General features: G+C 41.4%; 1 protein-coding gene across 1 annotated transcript in view; it reads left to right on the top strand.

The window, feature by feature from the left end:
* The window catches only part of GRID2 (glutamate ionotropic receptor delta type subunit 2), a 1,042,513-nt gene that overhangs the window by 814,108 nt on the left and 207,731 nt on the right, over positions 1-20,674 (top strand). Inside the window, exon 10 of the mRNA XM_034772953.1 lies at positions 19,860-20,057. Coding sequence (XP_034628844.1) covers positions 19,860-20,057 — 198 coding nt within the window. The remainder of the gene's footprint in view (positions 1-19,859; positions 20,058-20,674) is intronic.

The following is a 20,674-nucleotide window of genomic DNA, read 5'->3' as shown; positions in this document are numbered from 1 at the left end:
GTCACCTGGAATGAAGTCTTGGTGCTGTTGAAGTCAGTGAGGACATGTCTACAATGCAATAAAACACTTGCATTTGCCCAGGTCCGCTGCGGTACTCGGACTGCAGGGCTATAAATTGTAGTGTAGGCATTTAGGCTCAGGCGGGAGCCTGGGCTCTGGGACCCCACATGGGGAGAGGGTCACAGAGCCCAGGCTCCAGCCTGAGTCCGAACAGCTAAACTGCAATTTTATAACCCTGTAGTCCAAGCCCTGCGAGTCTGAGTCAGCTGACACAGGCCAGCCATAGGTATTTTATTGCAATGTAGGCGTACTCTGAGAGTTGAGCTATTGACTTCACTAAGGGCAGGATTTCACCCGCGCACTTCATCTGAAAGGAGGAAACTCCTTTGCTCGCTCTCTCTCTCATTCCTCTCAAGGGTGTTTCAAGCAGCAAAGGTTATAAATAGTGGTGTGGAACTTATTTAAGTTGTCAGTGGTTAATGATCTTAGCACTCAGACCTGTCAGGTTCTGAGCATCTTGGTCCTGATCCAGCAAAGAACTAAAACACATTCTTAAGTTTAAATACTTGGGTAGTCCTACTGAAGTCAATGAATTGCCTTAAATCCCTCTGGAGTGTTGTTTTTCCTTTTAAACTTTGATTTCAGTGATTCCACTATCTGACAGTAGTGGCAAATGAAAGTTTTGAAGGGGGTTTAGAGGAGGAATGTCAGAGGCTAGCTTTCTACGAACAGTACAATGCATGATACACGATCTAGTGATGGAACAGTGGTTGTGACTTGCAACAGATGTGCAATGTTCTGTTTCCTGACTGAAGCCAGAGAAAGGGACTTCCTGAGTATGAAGTACAAGTTGTGACTATGCTGTAAAAAAGGGTTGTTGGAGTGGAGTAGATACTGTGGAGAATCTAAGGAGTTCTTGGATGAGCAGATTTTGGAAACCTCACTACCTCAGGTTCAAAGAAAGAAATGAACTGGCCACCAAGGAAACAGATAGAGGAAATGAGAGAGGAGGCTTGGCAATTGATAACCACCAGAGGCAAAAGGATGAGATGATGATCTACAGAGCCAGAAGCAGATAAGGAATGGGCATACTGTGACTACCAAAGAGAAGAAAACCTGGAGCTACGAGCTTCTCACACAGCTAGAGGTTTCCAGTCATTACTAGGTCCTCAGTGTGGGAACTATGGAAGGAATCTCTGAAGATCTAGCTGGTTGAATGGAATGGAAAGGTGTGCAGAACACACCTGTGGGTCGCTGCTCAGCCCAAGCTATAAACAAAACAAATATGCCCATGAAGAGATCTCCAGTTGTCCCAGGGAGGCAGAGAATCCTTGTCAGGGATTCTATACTAAGAAGAATGAAAAGAACATTCTGCAAGACAAGCAGACAATAGGACAGTTTGCTGTCTTTCAGGAGCTTAGACACGAGATGTGATTCTAAGATTGAATAGGCTTAAAAAGTTCAAGTGGCTAGAAGTTGAAGTTTGACAAATTCTGACTAGAAATAAGGTAAATTTTTAACAATGAGGATAGTTAACTATTAGAACAAGTTACCAAGGGTTGTGGTAGATTCTCCATCACTAGAAATGTTTAAATCAAAATTTGATGTTTTTGTAAAAGATATACTCCAGCTCTAGGAATTAATTCAGGGAAGTTCTGTGGCCCGTGTTGTGGAGGATGTCCTAGAGGATCACAGTGGTCCATTCTGGCTATAAATCTAAGAATGAATCTCACCTCCTTCTGGATGAGTCTTCCCTCTCTTCCATTTTTATTGTGTTAAGGTTTTTTGGGGGAAGGGAGGAGGGGGTTAATTGTCATAGATTTTTGGCAGAACTTCACAGATTTCAACATCAGGACCAAACTGCACTTCTTATGAAATTAAAAACCCTGTTGTGAGGTGGGGACAAATAAATTTTTGCTGATTTCTGTCTCACCCATCGAATAAAATCTTTATTCATGCAGAGAAAAAGAAATATTTAGGAAATATTACAAAAAAGAATAGTTCCACCTTAGAACCAGTTAAAGTTACACGGATATGGCTAATAATACCCGGTCTCATTATTCTCCCATTTGCACATGCAGTTTTTATGACTAATAAACCAGAAAAAAGATGAAGTGATTACATGTAGATAAAACAATCATAATTAGAAGGTTCTCCTGAGAGAGTTCATGGATTAGGAGAAGATTAGATTAAAGACAGGGAAGATAGTGGGATATGCAAATGTAATTGCAAGTGCAAGGTTTATAAAAATGCACCCAGACAGTCCTCTTTTTGTTAATAAAATATCATTCTGAAAATAATTTATAATTAGGACAAATTCCTAAAATATAGAGGTTATCAAGCAACAGAGCTACAAGTACCCCATTACTCCTCCACCCATCTAATAATCTCTTCCCCCACATGATATACTCATCATAGAAAGTATTGATGCAGATACAAATCTATTTGTCTGAAAGTGTTTCTGTCACTATGCAGCAGAGCTCTATGTAGACTAATGTAGAGCCCTATGGCTGGATTGGGATCTGTGGGTCCCACAGGACCCACTGCAATAATAGCGGGAGCGGGTAGGACTGGGATTAAAAAATAGTCCCGTGCAGGGCTCTACTATGCAGTGTACTCTAATATTTTCCTTTTGAGGCAAGTTCTTTGGATGAAATCCTGGCTCCACTGAAATCAATGGGAGTTTTGTCATTGACTTCAAAAGAGGCAGGATTTCACCTTTTGTGTTTTATTATGGAGAAAAGCCACAGTAGTGACTTGTGATAGCATGTACAAACCCCATACTGGAGGGCAAGGGGTTAAAGAACAGCTCTGGGCCCAGGTGGCCCACCTGTAAAGCCTGCACAAGCTGGAAACAGGGCTTAAAACAGGAAGTGGAGCACCTCAGAGGGGGGCAGACAGTGGAAGGGGAGAGCAGAGCACTGCTCTGAGCTCTACGGGGGGGGAGGAAGTGCTGCCAAGGAGCTCATTGCCCGAGACCAGACAATGCAGACCTGAGCAAACCTACAAAGGAGAGGCTGGTGACTGAGTGTGCAGGTCAGAGACTTTATTTGAGATTCTTTGATCTACTCTGTGGGGAGAGGGAGACTTGGGTAGGAAGTGGTTTAGGGGGGCAGCTGCATAGCACCCCAAGATGCAGAGCGTAGCTGTCCAGCTCTGGACTGGAGCCCAGTGGAAAGAGTGAGCCTGGGCTCCTCTACCCACTCCAAGAAGACATGATGACCACAACAGGAGCCTTCACCCTGGGGGAGAACCCAGCCTGGGAAGGCCCAGATCCCAAGTCCCTGGGCTAAAGGAAAGGATTGGAATCCCTTGCGGGGCACCAAAGGACAGGACTATATTTACAATGGGGAGATGACCTGTCATACATCCCTGACCATTAGGTGGCACTGTTGATGGTGGTTCACCTTCTATATGCCTCCCTAGTTAAGACTCTAACACATTTTTTCATTCTGATCCTGATCAGTCCCACTCCCTCCAGCTCTCTGTACAAAAAGTTACTTTCTGTCTTGCATCTTGTGAATGGGTTCTGCTCAGATCTTACCCCATCACCTATTGCCACCACCACCCAAGTAAAAGTTTCAGCTTAGCTAGAGAAATTGCTGTTGAATTATAGGGCTTTGACAAATTTCTGAAATGTATCGTATATGGCAGAACTCAAATACAGCTTAATATATTAACTTCAAACTTGCTTCAGACATTAATTCTCTCACACAAAACAAATGTCTAGGACTATTTTTACTTAGTGGTCAGTTTTTAAAATTTCTGTGTATATTAGAAGGACCATTGTGCATTTTATTATTTCCTTGAAAGATCTTGTGGAAGTTATATCTAATGTACAGTATCTCTGTGGAACTCCTAAATTCTGTGTAATAAATAGCTACTTGTATAGTTCATAAAAATGTATTACCAGCCTTAGTTCCATTTTAAGGATTTTTCCCCTGTGGGAGTAAATAGATAATTTAATAATGAGGATCAGTACATGTAATTTAATTTCAGATGATCCAAAACTGTGGTCCATAAACCACTTGGTAGTTCTGGCTTCTTTTCCTCACTTTCAGATGCTAATCTGCAATTAAAGTCAGCTAAAATACATTGTGTTCTCTTAATGTCACTTTTTCATGTAATCAATTGCTGAACTTGTCACAGAGATGTTAGACAGTCAGGAATGGGATGAGATGTAGCCCATGTGTTAATGAATCGGAGGAGAGGTGCCCACATGATGATCGCTCTAAAGTAAAGGTGTTATTCGTGTTATGAAAAAGATTGAGAACCTCTGCTTTAAGGTATTGTAACATGGATAAAGGGTACAGTGGCCTTGTCTGGAGAATGTATATTTCATAACTACAATTATACAACGGTGGTGGTTTATACTTATGATTTTATAGAAACCGATTATAAGTACACACTGGAGTTAGATATGTTCAGTACTGGGTTAACCTGAAAATGCAGGCAGGAACAAGAAAAAAGAAAAGTAGCAACTAGAGAGAGAGAATGGTATGTTGCAATACATATCTTTGTATCATTCCCTGTTACTTATTACACATGTTAATTAGGTATAACTAGGTGGATTGAAAACTTTGTCCAATCGAATAACTCTGCAGGAACTAAAAAGAAAACCGACTATTGGGTTACACAGCTGTGAAAAAGATGAGGCAGTATTTGAGTGGCTTTCCATCTTCAAGCTGATTGTGAACAGGAAGAATTGTGTGTTGAAAGAGCAATCGGCAGAGTTAAGGAGCAGGCAGGGCCGGCTCTGGCATTTATGCCGCCCCAGGCAAAAAAGCCTCCCGCCACCCCCCGACCCTGGCGGGGAACGCAACAGGGGAGGCCGCCGAGCCTGGCCGCGGGCCTGCTCTCCCCGAGCGGCCGGAGCGCCGCGGGGAGGGCGGTGAGCCCGGCTGGGGCTCCGCTCTCCCCGGCAGCCAGAGCACCGTGGGGAGGGCGGTGAGCCCGCCGCCGCTCCGTTGTCCCCGGTGGCTGGAGCGCTGGGGGGGAGGGCGGCGAGCCCGCCGCGGCTCTGCTCTCCCTGGCGGCCGGAGCGCCAGGGGGAGGGCGGCAAGCCCACTGCGGCTCCGCTCTCCCCGGCGGCCAAAGCATCAGGGGGAGGGCGGCGAGGCCCAATCTCGGGCCCGCTCTTGGGCCGGAGCGTGGCGCCGGGCCGCCCCCTCCAGGGGCCGCCCCAAGCACATGCTTGGTGGGCTGGTGCCTGGAGCCGGCCCTGGGATCAGGGTAGCAAAAGTTATAATCCACATCTTGGAGAATATCATTAGGTGTGAGAGAGTACGGTACTTGTTTCACAGGATTAAACACAGAAATGTACATGATGCAGATTTTTAAAATCCTTGTAGTCAATGCTTTCATGGATAAGATAATGGCAGATAGTCCACCTTTTCAGGCACCTTTTTGCACTTGCAGGTTTGGCGCATAAAACATTTATAATTTTTTATTTTTTTAAAATGTGTGGCATTCAGACAGAGAAAAGAAAACAGTAAGGTAGGAAACCATGTCCCTGTTTCAAAAGCTGAGACTATCTTCAGGATTTGACCTCCACCACCGAGTTACACAAAATAACAAAAGTTCCTTCAAAGAAGTATAAAAAGAAGAAATAATCAAGTATTTAAGCATATCTAGGAGAACAAACAATGAGAAATGATGGGCAAAAACAATGAAGGAATCTGAAACAAAGAGCAATGGAGCAAGAAAAAATGCTGGATGCTTTAGGGAGATTGGGATAAATTTTTTATTACAATTATTACAGTATTCTATAATAAAAGCAGAAAAGCTGCTGTGTTCCCCCCTGCCCCCGCCCCTCCCCCCACTTTTCCCATTCAGTCCCCCCTGTTGGCCAAACTCTTCTTTTTTTCTCCATGGTCTCTCCATAAAATGCCGCCCTCTATCCACATCCACTTTCATTCCCACATGCACCTCCCTTCATCCTTGCTCACCATGCCCCCATTTATCTTCTAAACACGTGTGGGTTTGGTGCCTAAAACATTTAGAAATGTTTATTTTCTTTAAGATATTTATGGCATTTACGAAACACAAGTTGAGTGGTATATACATGTTATCAGCATGACTGGCAATCACACACCCCTATGAATTGATGATACTGCTTGTGGTAGAAGTGTGGTAGGGGTGAGGCCTCTCTCAAACATGTTCTGTAATTGTAATATACATCTATTAGTCAAAAGATAGTGAAGTGTGTGCATGGGGGGAATGTATGGATTATTTGATGGCGTGGTACAAAGGTTTTCAGTGCATGAGTTTGGGATGGCATGAAAGCAACAAGTCTGTTATGTTGATAACCCAAACAAGTGCCAATAAAACCTTTATACTATGTCATCCACAAACTTGGTTGCCCACCAAAACTGGTAAAGATAATTCATTTATTTCATGAGGGGATGCAAGGTCAGGTACTTTTAAATGGAGATCTCACTGACTCCTTTCCCATTTCAAAGGGAGTCAAACAAGACTGTGTCCTTGCCCCTGTACTGTTCAACCGCTTCTTCACCCAAGTTCTCAACCGTGCTACAAATGGGCTCAACAGAGTCCTATATATCAGATACAGACATGACGGCTCAGTCTTCAATCTTGCAAGGCTTAAAGCAAAAACAAAAGTAACAGAACTACTAATAAGAGAAGCACTCTTTGCAGATGGTTGTGCCCTCCTAGCACACACGGAGGGAGATCTCCAATGCATCATAGATCACTTGGCTGAAGCATCAAAATTGTTTGGCCTCACAATCAGCCTGGAGAAAACTGGTGTTGCACCAATCATCTTCACCGCTCCGTGCTATATCCTCTAGCATATCCATTCGTGGAATCCAACTAAAGCAAGTTGACAGTTTTACTTGCCTTGGCAGCAACATCTCCAATGATGGATCTCTTGACAAAGAGTTCACAAACAGGATACAGAAAGCTTCTCAGTCATTAGGAAAGCTACGTAACAATGTCCTGACAGACTACACACACTGTGTGACGGTGTGACATAATCTGTATATACGTATGTTGCAGAAGAACTATTTTGGAAATATTTTAGAGGGGTTTTAAAATTTGTCTTGGGCCGATTCTTCATCTTTTAGTTGTGAAAAATACAAAATTCCCAAGGTAGCAACAAATCCCCACTTTTCTTGATGTTTCTCTCTCAGCTGTTCATGTCCATTTTAGAAGATTGGACAGGAAGATTTTTTTTTTTTATCCAAACACAGGGAGAAAAATGTTCAGTGAAATGTCTGTAATTTATATTGACACTGGTAGATGATTTTATTCATCCACCAGTGAAATAAACACATCATGAAGATTGATACATGATACAATGAGCTGGCTGTTTGCAATTCTTTCTAGTTACACCAGTCCTTGAGATGGACGCTGTCATTCTGTATGAAATACACATTGAGATTCACTACCTCTTAAGAGACAGTCTGCTGGAATGGAGTTTTCTCTGACCTTGCTGCTTTTCCTACCTGGAAACTGGAATCCAAATATCAAGTTCGGCGGATGGCAGGACATTTAGGAGATCAAGTATAAACTACCTTTTTTATGAATGTATTATCTGATTGTATATATTTAGAAAAATAGGGTTTGGCAATTTATAATTTAAGGAGGATAATAGAGCAGTAGGCATATAGAATGGCAGGATTGAGTATCTGTTGCACTAAAAAAGGCTATATCTTTTAGAATTAAATATCTATTGGTGCAATGGCTGCAGTAGCAAAGCTTACTTTACCTTTTTACAGGTAAGCAAAGTATTACTAGTTATAGCAGTATTTCCTATTATAGATATTGCTTATATTTATATGGCCCCCATTACCTGAGGATTTCACAGTCTCTAATGTGTTTATCCTTACAGGACCTATGTGAGATAAAGAGGTGCCGTTATCCCCATTTTGCAGGTGGGAGACTGACTTTCCCAAGGTCACACAGGAAGTCTGTGGAAGTGCAGGGAATTGAAGCTTCCCGTCTCAAGTCCTAGGCTAGTGCCATAATCACTGGACAGTCTTCCTTTAGGGAAGGTCTGCTCAAATCAGTCATACCTTATCTATTGATAGAAAAGTTGTTTTAAAAAAAACTTGTGTGCACTATATTAAAAAGCCTGAATTATTTAGGCCTATATAATGACATACTCAGACACTATAAATGAGCTACCATCCATAGAAAAGGAGAATGGGAATTGGAAGACGTGAGTCAGTTTCTAACCCAGCTACTTACTAGTTTTGTCACTTGGAGGCAAGTCACTCCACTTTGCATCAGTTTCCCTTGTGACCCTATGCACGCCTGTATTCACACCTTGCACACTACTGCAACGATAATTGTATAGAATATGCCTTGTGAGGTATCATATGAAAGCTAATAACAGGCTGGTTATTAATATGATGATAAACAGGTCTGTCCTAGACAAAGGAATGTGCATTTATCTCCATTTACATATTGGCAGTAAACATAACAATCAAAATAAACCCCGGTGGGGGTTATCCTGTTCCTGAACTCGAAAGACAGAGACTTAACATGGGTCCTGCACCCCAGGGAGACACAGGAGATTGAATCCCAGGAGACCTACCTGACTAGTAAGACAAAGATTTCCCTTTGGGGATATAAGGAACAGAGCGAGACTCCATCTTTATCCTTCACCTCAGGACACAACAAAACCAAGAGATTTGATCTCTCTGATTGGTCCTGGCCAGTAAAAAGGTGGAAAGGAGACTATGGGTAAAAGAAACCATCTTGAGCAAAGACTTTATATTGCTAGATTGTTTTAGACGTTTAGATGCTTGTTTTCACTTTTATTTGCTTGTAACTGTCCCTACCTTTATTTCTGTTATGTGGTATCACTTAATCTACGCTCTTTTCTTAATAGACTTGTTTTGCTTTTATTATAAACCAATTTAGTGCTGTGTTTGGAGAGAGGGGTGCATTTACCCCAGTTAAGTTAATAAACTCTTTAACAGAGTATTTCAGAGTAGCAGCCGTGTTAGTCTGTATCCGCAAAAAGAACAGGAGTACTTGTGGCATCTTAGAGACTAACAAATTTATTTGAGCATAAGCTTTCGTGGGCTACATCCCACTTCTTTGGATGCATAGAATGGAATATATATTGAGGAGATATATATTGTGACAGACACAGACCACTGAGGTACAGGAGTCTGGTAGAGGGCAAATATACTGGCCACTGGATGAGTAGTTTTCTGTTCCCTGAGTGACCAGAGCAGGAGCTGCACTAGAGTAATCAGGAACCTGCTAGAACCAGTTAAGGCAGGTAGGCTAATTAGAACACCTGGAGCCAATTAAGAAGGAGCTGCTAGAATCAATTAAGGCAGGCTAATCAGGGCACCTGGGTTTTAAAAAGGAGCTCACTTCAGTTTGTGGTGTGAGTGTGAGGAGCTGGGAGCAAGAGGCGCAAGGAGCTGAGAGTGAGAGGGTGTGCTGCTGGAGGACTGAGGAGCACAAGCATTATCAGACACCAGGAGGAAGATCCTGTAGTCAGAATAAGGAAGGTGTTTGGAGGAGACCATGGGGAAGTAGCCCAGGGAGTTGTAGCTGTCATGCAGCTGTTACAGGAGGCACTATAGACAGTTGCAGTCCACAGGGCCCTGAGCTGGAACCCAGAGTAGAGGGCGGGCCCAGGTTCCCCCCAAATCTCCCAATTCACCTGGACTGTGGGTTCTTCCAGAGGGGAAGGTCTCTGGGCTGTCCCCTAACCCACATGGTGAATCTCTGAGGCAAGAAAATCCACCAATAAGCACGGGACCCACCAAAATAGAGGAGGAACTTTGTCAGAATATACACACACATACAGAGAGCATGAACAGGTGGGAGTTGTCTTACCAACTCTGAGAGGCCAATTAAGTAAGAGAAAAAAAACTTTTGAAGTGATAATCAAGATAGCCCAGTACAGACAGGTTGATAAGAAGTGTGAGAGTACTTACATGGGGAGATAGATTCAGTGTTTGTAATGGCTCAGCCATTCCCAGTCTTTATTCAAACCTAAATTGATTGTGTCTAATTTGCATATCAATTCGAGTTCAGCAGTTTCTCATTGGAGTCTGTTTTTGAAGCTATTCTGTTGTAAAATAGCCAGCCACAGGTCTGTCATTGAATGACCAGACAGCTTAAAGTATTCTCCCACTGCTTTTTGAGTATTATGATTCCTGATGTCAGATTTGTGTCCATGAATTATTTTGCATAGAGACTGTCCGGTTAACGGAGTAGTAACTGTGAACTTAATATCTTAATGCACTGTGTTAGAGGCTGGGCACTGCAGAGAAACATCTCTAAAGACCTCGGGGGCTGGAGTTCACTGATTGTTACCTGCTAAATGAGGTTTGGGCTGGGACAGCCTTGAGGAATTTGCTGGTGAGGAAGGAGGACTGTTCTGGCAAAAAGCTGATGCATAATCTAAATTGCCAGCAAAACTCACTCTTGCTCAGCCAGAGAGGTAACAGTGGCTCTCTATTCTGGGTAGTCCCAGCAGTGTGTTACATTCCTATCTCTAAAACTTGGATAATTATGTGTGACCATCATTTTAACATATTTTGGGATTATCAGAGGGAAGTGGGTACATAAACTAAGGAGGGATTTTCAAAAGTGCATTGGCCAAGTTCTTCACTGAACTTAATGAGAGTTTTACCATTGACTTCAATAGGAACATAATTATGCTGAGTGCTTCTGAAAATCACACCCTGAAAGTATGATTCTTATCATAAGTCTTTCTTTACTTTCTATAATATGCAGCATCTATGTTAATAATATGAGTACAGGTACAGAATAAAGCATGCTGTACAGCTTCAGAAGTCAAGATTGCATTATTTGCAGCAACATATTAGAAATAATATGCAAGATGACTCTAAAAGCTTTCAGATATAGTCTAGTCTTAATGCACATTTTTATCATATCTACTATGATGGCTCAGAAATGACTATTGTGGATGAAAATCAATACACACAGCTTTGCTGCATCTTAATATAACACTGGCATGATAGTGCCATGAAGGAAACCTCAGTCCTGTAGTAAGACAATAGAATTATTTAAAAAAAACACTTTTTAGAAAAAGAAATTGCATGAGTAGCAATAAACCCATAAAAAGGCAGATATTTACAGTTAGAGCCTCCGATTCAGGAAAGCAACCTTGTTTCAGAGCATTATTTAAGCATATGATATTTAAGCACATGTCCAAATCCTATTGAAGTCAATGGTAAAACTTTCATTAAAGTCAGTGAGCTTTAGGGTATATGTACAGTGCAGATTGAGTTGTAATTGTGTCATGGGTAGGCATACCTGCACGAGCTTTAATTTAGCTGCTGTGTATAAATGTGGTAGTGAAGACGTGGCAGCCTGGGCTTCGATGCAGTTCAGCCGCCCCTGTCCAAGTCCACCGAGGATCCTCCTGCGTATGAACTCAGGTTGCTAGCCTGCATTGAATTCCATGCCACTGTGTATTCACTACTATTGTTACCCATGCTTGCTAGATTAAAGCTAGTGCAGATATGCCTACTTGTGCAACAAACGCACCTTCCCTTGCTGTGTAGATGTGCCCTTAAGCACATGAAGAAGTGCTGTCCTGAATAGGGACCAAATGTAAAACTCCATTCTTATCTTACCTATCTCAGCTTCCAGGGACTGATCATGTCAACAGTAGTCAATGGAAGTTGTGTGAATGCAATTGATTTGCTGATCAGGCCCTTTGTAGTACAGATGATCCTAAAACAATGATTTTGTATCCAGCCTGTTGTTATATAGGTCCTAAATTGGGTGTTAAAAACCATATAAGACTTAACTGTAATTGTCTTTGTTTTCATAGGTTTGAGACAGACCATTACTTTTAGTATGGGGGGGGTGTACATATGTCTTTTAATTATTTTTCTGTAACCATTGCTAGTGGGAGGATTATCTATAATGAGAAAATTAAATGTTTCAATTAAATTTTAGCCGTTGATTCTAACATAAAGTAATATACTTTTGCTGTTCAATTAAAAATAACAAGCTGCTGAACTGTTCCTATCCAAGTATAATCCCTGGACCCCTGGTCAATAAATCACTCAAGGAAAAGACATCTTTGGGGCTGAATTTCTCTCTGAAATCTAGAGAGGAATAAAGTCCAAAGTGATTAAAATTTAAAACGCAAACTTTTAAAAAAGTCAAGGAAAAGGTGATTGCACCAAGCAAGAAGAAAGTAGCCTCCTGTGTTTGAAAAATAGCTTGGCTGTAGTTTATGACCTTTCTCACTGCTTCCTCTCGGTTGTAATGGCTACTTTGGTCATCCAATAGCCAAAAGAATGGGGCTGAACTAGCCAATAATGAGTGAGAATTTCACATTTGGGAGCAATTCCATGATGTTTACTGGTGACTGCAGTTGTCAAATATCATGGTGTATATTTGCCTCATGTGATTACTGAACCCCAGGCTCAGTCTGCATGAATCATTTAATGTGCCTGCATGCTGTTTATTACGTTCAGTACTGAGTTCAGACTAAGTGTCATACCTCATTCTGCTATAAAACATGAAAGTATGTGTAAGGCAGAACCACATTTCTTGTTTCACGTGATTTCTCTCTCTCCCGCCCTCTCTCCCCCTCATCTTTGCTAGAGAGGAAAGGAAAACGTATGCTCCTTGATGGAGTCCCATGTAATGAATTCAGATTGTCAATATTAAAATATCATAATCTGGTATGTTCAGAAAATTATAAAGAGTAGACAGAGGTCATTTTCATATGCTTTATGAATTCTAATCACCCACCTAATTAGCTAATCTCACCACTTTCTTCCAAACACAGCAGGAGCGCATAAGGTCATCCATCTGCAGTTTTAGAATCAAGCCTCAATATGTGTTGTAAACCCCTAGAGATTCTTTCTTTAGTTCTACAAATCGACATATTTTTGTTCACTGTTTAATTTCTATACAGCCTTCTTTCTAGGGGGTGTTTTCTTGGAAAAAGCTCAGGCTATTTTATGATTAATTTTAAAAGACCATCCTTGTTGGTGACATGTGAATAAGCTAAGTAGAAAAATAATGTCCATTCATCATCTTTAATTTTTTATGAGAATGTGGTATTTGTGAGAGGTGCCAGCTTGACAGCCAGTTAGACCAAAATCCTGTTTTGTTTTGTTTTTCCCCCTGTAGAGTGAGCATCACACTGAAAGCAGCAATGTAGCACAGCTTCTCTTCTCTGGCTCACTTTCCCTTGTGAGCCTCAACTTCAGACTTGAAAGTCCACCTCTGGCATTAGAATGGAATTGGGTTTCCATGCCCATTCAAATGTCAGTTTCTCTGCTGAGTCTGCCAACAAGGAAACCAGTGGGTGGTGATGGTTTGTACACTAGTCCGCTGTGAACTGGACTGAGACTACCAAATCATTTCACATAGGCCACTTGTTGTAATCTTATTTCTCAAGACCTTAAAGACACTGGTACCACGAATGACACTTTTCTTACTTTTAAAAGACATTTTATTTCCTATAATGTACTCATTAAAGGCCATCCAGAATGTCTGTGGGAATTTCTTCAAAGGAATTAATAATAATACATAGCACTCTTAATCCTACAGTCTCACGACTCTTTAGAAAATTTGTGTATTCTTATCCCCATTTACATGTGGGGGAATCTAAGTTCAGAGAAGGTAAGTGACCAATCCAATGCCATATTGCAAATGAGCAGTTAAATCAGGAATGGCATGCAGGTTTCCTTACTTCTAGTCATCTGCTCTAACTAGACTTCACTGCCTTCCCTATTATCAGCTCTGTATCGTACACTGAGAAAACCAGCTGCCTGGCAGACATATCTAGAGAAGATTCCCCATATCTCTTATTTCACATTTTCTGAAAATTCTGTTTACACCAATGCAATCCCCCTAAAGCCAATGTGTGGGTGTAACTGAAGGCAGAACTTGGCCCTTGGTAATTTTTTTTTCAATTCTGTCTTTCATATCTCTCTTTATAGCTCACCTCCCTTATTATAAAAAGAAGAACAGGAGTACTTGTGGCACCTTAGAGACTAACAAATTTATAGAATGGATATATGCATATAGAATGCATATATGCATCCGAAGAAGTGGGCTGTAGTCCACGAAAGCTTATGCTCTAATAAATTTGTTAGTCTCTAAGGTGCCACAAGTACTCCTGTTCTTCTTTTTGCGGATACAGACTAACACGGCTGTTACTCTGAAACCTCCCTTATTATATTGCTCTGCTATCAATTCGCTTCCCCTAGTCAGGTAAAGTTAAAATCTCTGATACTTCTCAGCTTCCATTTCTACCCTTAAACTAATTTATTGGCTTTTTACTCACTTGTCCCTTTCCCCCTTCTCCTCATGATGCCTGACCTGCTGTATTTTGCAATCTCACTCTTCCGCTCCTTTTCCTTCTCCCACATATGATGCTTGCTTTCCACTCCTAATCCACCTACTAGGCATACTAGTGCCTAAATACAGTATAGATTTACTTACATGTTTTAAATTCTGAAACATGACAAAAAAGGAAAGAAATTTTATGGGTTAAGAAGACTCACACCTTCAGGAGATCTGGGTTTAATTCCTAGCACAGCCACACACTTCTGTGTTGCCCAAGTCACATAATCTCTTTCTGCCTCGGTTCCCCGTCTGTAAAATGTGCTTGATACTTCACTACCCCACAGAAGAGTGAGATGCTCTAATACTTTGGTGATGAATGCCATAGCAAAGCTATAAATAAATAAACTTTATAGCAACAGCCAAGTGAAGCAGGCAAATGTTCTCCAGGGTTCGCATCTCCAATATATTTTTGTTATCTCTTCTTTCCCCATCACCTGCCTTGATCACGCATTTAACTTTATGCATGATCCCCAGAGGTGCTTACCTGACAGGGTCTTGGGATCTTTCATCGTCAAGTTCTTAGACTGTAAGATCCTCTGGGTGCAAGGACCTAGCCTTATGTTTGTAAACAGCTATGCCTTTCCTCTGGAACTATATAAATAGTGGCAATACTGTCCAGCTTTCCCTTTACATTCACTTCTCATTTTCTCTTCTCTCCGGCTAATCTTGTTGGATCAGATTCTGACCTGTAGCTGTCAGGTGGCTATGGGATCCACTGAGGCAGAAGAAGCTCCATCACAGGCCAACTGAAGTAAAGGGGGAGCAGCGGGATCCAGTCAATCCACCCATTCACAAGTGATCGTATTGATTGATTGTAGGGCTCCCTGTAAGCCCCTACCTCCCCAGGCTCCTCTTTCTTCACCGCATCCCCCCCAGCTGCTCTGTGGGGGTTACTGAATCCCTCTGCAGAGGTAATTCCTGCAGTCCTTGAGTGGGGGAGACAGAGAGGCTCATCTTCTTCCCTTCACCAGCTCAATAGGACTTGAGTAAAGAGTCACTTTGTGGTCCATCCCGCAGTAGCCTGACTGACCCCCTTATTTCCATGGAAAAACGGGGTCAAGATTTTTTTGGTTTACTGTAGCCTGCAGGAAGCTTCATTGCCTACCTGCCACCTTCAATCTTCTTTCCTGTACCTAGCATGCATGTTTGTGTCTCCCACCCTAGCACAATCCCACTTTTTATTCCCCTAATTGTTCCTGTTCAGCACATGAGAAATTTAAAAAAAAAATTAATTGTCCTGTTTTCTCAAGAATAAAAATGGTCACTTTTTTTTGTTTTCACATATTGTTAGGGAAATGTCACTCTCCCTCTCTAAACACAGGATCAAAAAACCAGTACTGTAGTTTCAGACAGCAGCATTTTTGGGGGAGGGAATAAAAAACCACATGTAAGAAATATTTTTGTTTTCTCTTGAATGTTTTTTGAGTACCCATAACATATTACAAGAAAGTTAGTGATAGATTTTGTTTTGTTTTGGGTTTGTTTAGTGGTCGTCTTTTGCTTTCCTAATAATCAAGAAAAATATGCATGTCTGAACATCTTTCCACATAGCAATGTAGGAAATTGTATCTTGTTACCCATCTGACACACTAGACACCTTTTTTCTTTTTGACTCTCACCAACAAAGAATATTACCTAGTTTAATAAAAGATTAAAATTAATAGTGAAAGCTGCACACTTTAAATGCTGTTTAAAATCGGCTAAGCAATTAGCTGGTGCTTTTAAGCTGATGGAATACAAATTCAGAATTATGAGCAGCTATTATCTAATAACCCAACAAGTGTTGTGAATAAATCCTTGCTAATATGAAAATTATCAACTCCTGGAACACCGTATTCTACAAGCAGGAACTTTGTGCCTAATGCCCTTAGATTGATAAACTGCAGATGTTTTGGGGGGAGTATTCATTTATTCCTCTAACTTGTGTTTCTGCCTAGGGAATCTGTCATCCAAATGATCAGCAAATCAGAATTCAAAGTTTGTTTTCGTTAATAGGCAGACAGGTCTTCATTGACTTAGTCTCAATTCTTTTAATGATCTTTGGACCCAATCTCTAGAAAATAACTTAATGGATTGGGTTCAGTTATTGCTTTCCATTTTTATTTCTTCTGGCTGATTTTAGAATCATAAAATCATAGGACTGGAAGGGACTTCAAGGTCATCTAGGCCATCCCCCTATCATTTTGGATGATTGTACATGTGATTTGAAAGAAAACAATAGAGACTGACGAATGCATAGTAATATCCTGACAAATAAGTCAACACTTCCTTCCCCCTGAGAGTCATAAAAGAATGGTTTGCCAACACAATCCGGTCATGTGCTTATTTGTTTGACAGTGTCCTTAACAGGTAGTTATAGTCAGGACAGTGACAACAGTCTCTAAAAATGTCACCTTATTCAAAACATCTGTCTTCTGTGTGTCTTTGAGTCATATCTACTTACGTTATTGACAAAATTACAATTCTGAGCCAGTACAGCTGGATTATTTTCCACCTTGTGCAATGTGCGAAATACTCCGCTAAGATCTGACAACGGAATCTTCATTACTGGTGACAGTGTGTGAGATATAAAAAGATAATGCAGTTTGACTTTCAGATTCAGGTTGTGTTTTCAGAGGGGAATAAAAACTAAACAAACCCTTTTTACATGTTAGCAGTACATCTCATCTGGATATCACTAAAAGAGTTGAACAAATAAGGAGATATGGAACATCATTTTTAGAGTTACCTTTGTGTGTGGCAAAACCACTACATACTTCATTAGGACTTGGATTACAAATCCACACAGAGCAATAAGATCCTTCCTCTACATAGAGTTGTGGGCTACAAACACTAGGAGCAGGAGGTCAGGGAGTGACAGAGAATTGGGTGCATGCAGCCTTGGTCCCAGCCTCAAATTGCTTACAGACTATATGCAAGACAACAGATGGATATAGACAAATCGATGGGGGAATACAAGGAACCAGTGAGATGATATTGGTCAGCATAATAGGCAGTGGACTCAAATGTGAGGGGCAGCATGAGAAAAAGCATGAAGGTGCTTGTTTGAAAATTTTACAAGTGGGCTATGGAAGCTGGCATCATTGGCTAATCAGAGGTGGGAGACAATCTCTCAATTGTGAATGAGAGATGATAGGCAGAGTGGAGATATTTTCTTAGATGATCAGCAAAATGAAAGCCCAGATGAGAACTCCCAAATCAATCACCCGTTAGCTAGCTGTGTGGCAATCAAAACTTTCTTGTACTCAGAAATATGATTTTGGCTGTCTTTTTCTTTTATCAAAAATGTGGAAAAAACATGCAACAGAAAATATAATGTAGGGGAAAAAGGAAAGTAAAAAATATTGGTTAAAATTAATCTTGGAAGTGCAGAGACTATATTGCGGCATGGCTTAACTTAAATCTAAACCACACTTACAGATCTTGGTGAAAAATGAAAGAAAATGGTACTAACTGGGAAGTCTTATCTATGAACAAACTAACTCACCAATCCAATGTCAAATACTAAAGACATCCTTTGCTGAATATTTGCATGTTTTCAGAGGCAAACCCACCTGCTTCTTAAAATATTCTATTTAGTATCTGCTACGTGAAATCATTTAAAATAATGTCAACCAGTTTGTCTTGTCATGTTATAAATGGATAATCTGGTGTTTCCAGTTCACAGTGGACAGGGCCTGCTCCAGGCACCAGCAAACCAAGCAGTGCTTGGGGCGGCACATTTTCAGGGGCGGCATTCCGGCCATCCTTTTTTTTCCGGTCCTGCACAGGGTGCACCCTGGAGCCGCTGCGGTTCGCATCGCGGACTGGTGCCGGCACCGTATGGCTGGGCAGGCTCCGAGCGCGGGACACTTGGGCTGGGGGCTGCCCCGCGGGACACGCAGGGTGGCTGCCCACCCCCCGGCGCCGCAGTAGGGCCTGGGCGAAGCAGCCAAGCCACCCGGGGGCTGCAGCAGGGCGGCCAGGAGCAGCAACAGGATAGAGGGGACCGGTGCCCGGGGCGCTGCTGTGTGGGGCCCGCGTCCCACTCTCTGGGGTTCTTCTCCCTCTGGGGCTGCCCTGCCCTGCCCCTACTCCTCAGCCCCCTGCCGGGGCGATCCCCCAGCTCTGCCCTCATGGGTCTCGGACAGTCCTGGAGGCGGGAGCCCCGGCTGGAGGGACCTTGGGCTGAGGCAGGGCCCAGGAGCCCTGCTGCTTTCCCTGACCCTGCCAGCACCAGACCCCCTGGAGGCGAGGGGGGAGTGGGTGGAGTCAGCACTGGTGTGGGGGAGCCTGGCACTGGGGCGGCAGGGGGTGCGGGTGGGGTGGAGAGCCCAGGGTTGGGGTGGGGGGCAGCCAAAATTTTTTTGCTTGAGGCGGCAAAAAACCTAGAGCCAGCCCTGACAGTGGAGGAAGAGAAGGACAAGAAAAATGTTAGTCTTTCAAGTATGTGGCTTCTTCTTGTCCAGTTTTAGCCTACAATGTTAATTAATGATGGAATTTATTTGTCAGATGTATCGGATTTTTGTACTCAATAGAAAATGACAACCCTGTGGAATCCTTCATGTTTATGAGTAGTCATCCTGTGTGCATATCTGTGCAGGACTGAAATTAAATTGAACAAACAGAAGAATCCTGTACCGAGAGGCATTTGATATTACAGTTTTTTGACTTATTTTTGAAATATACAACAGAAAACAAATCAATGACTTTAACAATATCTACAAGAACTAGATCTTCAGCAAATAATATTTAACAGCGCCTATGAGACATCATTAATGGTGTATAGTGTAATTCAAAAGCTTATTTCAAAATAATAATTTATTGAAGATATATAAACATAAAAAGCACAGATGCATTTTAAAACAAGTGTGAAATCTTCTTTCTACATATAATACCTTTTGAAGATGCAAATAATATGAACCAGAGTCTGATGCCTTACTCCAGTTCAATAGCATCTTATTCAGAGGTGCCGCCTCCCCCCGCCCCCCCCCATTCAAAAATCATCTGTCAGGCCCCCAAAAGCATGAGGTTTTTTGGTAAATACATTTTGGGTTCTGTTTGTTTGTCTTCTGGTTCTTGAGCCTTTAAGATGCACTTGGGTCACTTTTTCAATTTCTAATTCCCAAACAGGAGGCCTAAAAACTTCGTTTTTCAAAAAGAAATAACATGAGACTCTCAATAAAATTCTAGGCGTTATCAACATTCTTTACTTCACAAATCATCCCATTAACTAAAATGGGACAGACCACAGAGTAACTACAATGGGATGATTTCAGTGTGAGTCAGGATATCAGAATCTGGGTATCCGAGTCTAATTTTGCCACTTTACTCATAGCTAGTCCTATTTAAGTAGTGGGATTACCTGCAGAGTAAGGTATCACTCACTGTGAGTAAGAGCTGCAATATTAGGCCCACAGTTAATTTTCTAGTTTCTTGAAAACATAAAATAAAATTTCCTGATAATTTAAAAAAAAAATTTAGCCTCCTTTTTAGTCAGTGCAATAACTGGTTATATTACTACCTTTCTCTCTATGTAGGAGGAGCCATTTGTGATGGTGTCCGAAAATGTTTTGGGAAAACCGAAGAAATACCAGGGTTTCTCAGTAGATGTCTTGGAAGCCTTAGCTAATTACCTTGGCTTTAAATATGAAATTTATGTTGCACCAGATCACAAGTATGGAAGCCCCCAGGAGGATGGGTCATGGAATGGACTGATCGGAGAACTAGTATTTAAGGTAAGGAGGTTAATTATTTATTAAATTAAAGGTGTATAATGACCCATAAGCATGTAGCTTATTTATTGATGTTGCATCATTAAGTGCCTCCCTTGATGGCTCAGTGGTATTGTTTTATATGGTCACTGCCTATGTTAACAGGATCTAATACTGCTACCAATGCCCTGGGGAGTGATGGTGAGAAGATGAACATGGAATGATTCATCTGTTATCAGGGATCTCCCATCCAGTTTTTCAACCATAATATAGTACTGTGAGGTAATGTGGTTAAAAAAAAAACAGCGATCCTCAGTCTCTTAATTAATTTGGCAAAACCAGCCATGAATGAGAAGAGGCTGTCCTAAGGGGGGAAAATTCTATGTTATTTTAATTAGTAAGACATTACATAAATAATGTATAGCATTTAGAGAAATATTGGTGGTGCTGAATAATAAGTAAGGTATATGATCAACAGAAAATGTTTTATTGATGTATAATATTTGCATGATGTAGATGCATCAATTGAAAGCAATATATTTGTTAATCTGTATTTAACAAACCATCTTCATTTACTTAATTCTATATTAAATGTTTAATATTATAGCATATCTAAATTAAACAAAATAAACCTGCTTTAT

The sequence above is a fragment of the Trachemys scripta genome, chromosome 5 (assembly GCF_013100865.1).
Source record: "Trachemys scripta elegans isolate TJP31775 chromosome 5, CAS_Tse_1.0, whole genome shotgun sequence".
NCBI lineage: Eukaryota > Metazoa > Chordata > Testudines > Emydidae > Trachemys > Trachemys scripta.
The sequence above is the reverse complement of the archived record's forward strand: the minus strand, read 5'-3'. Positions and strand labels throughout refer to the sequence as shown.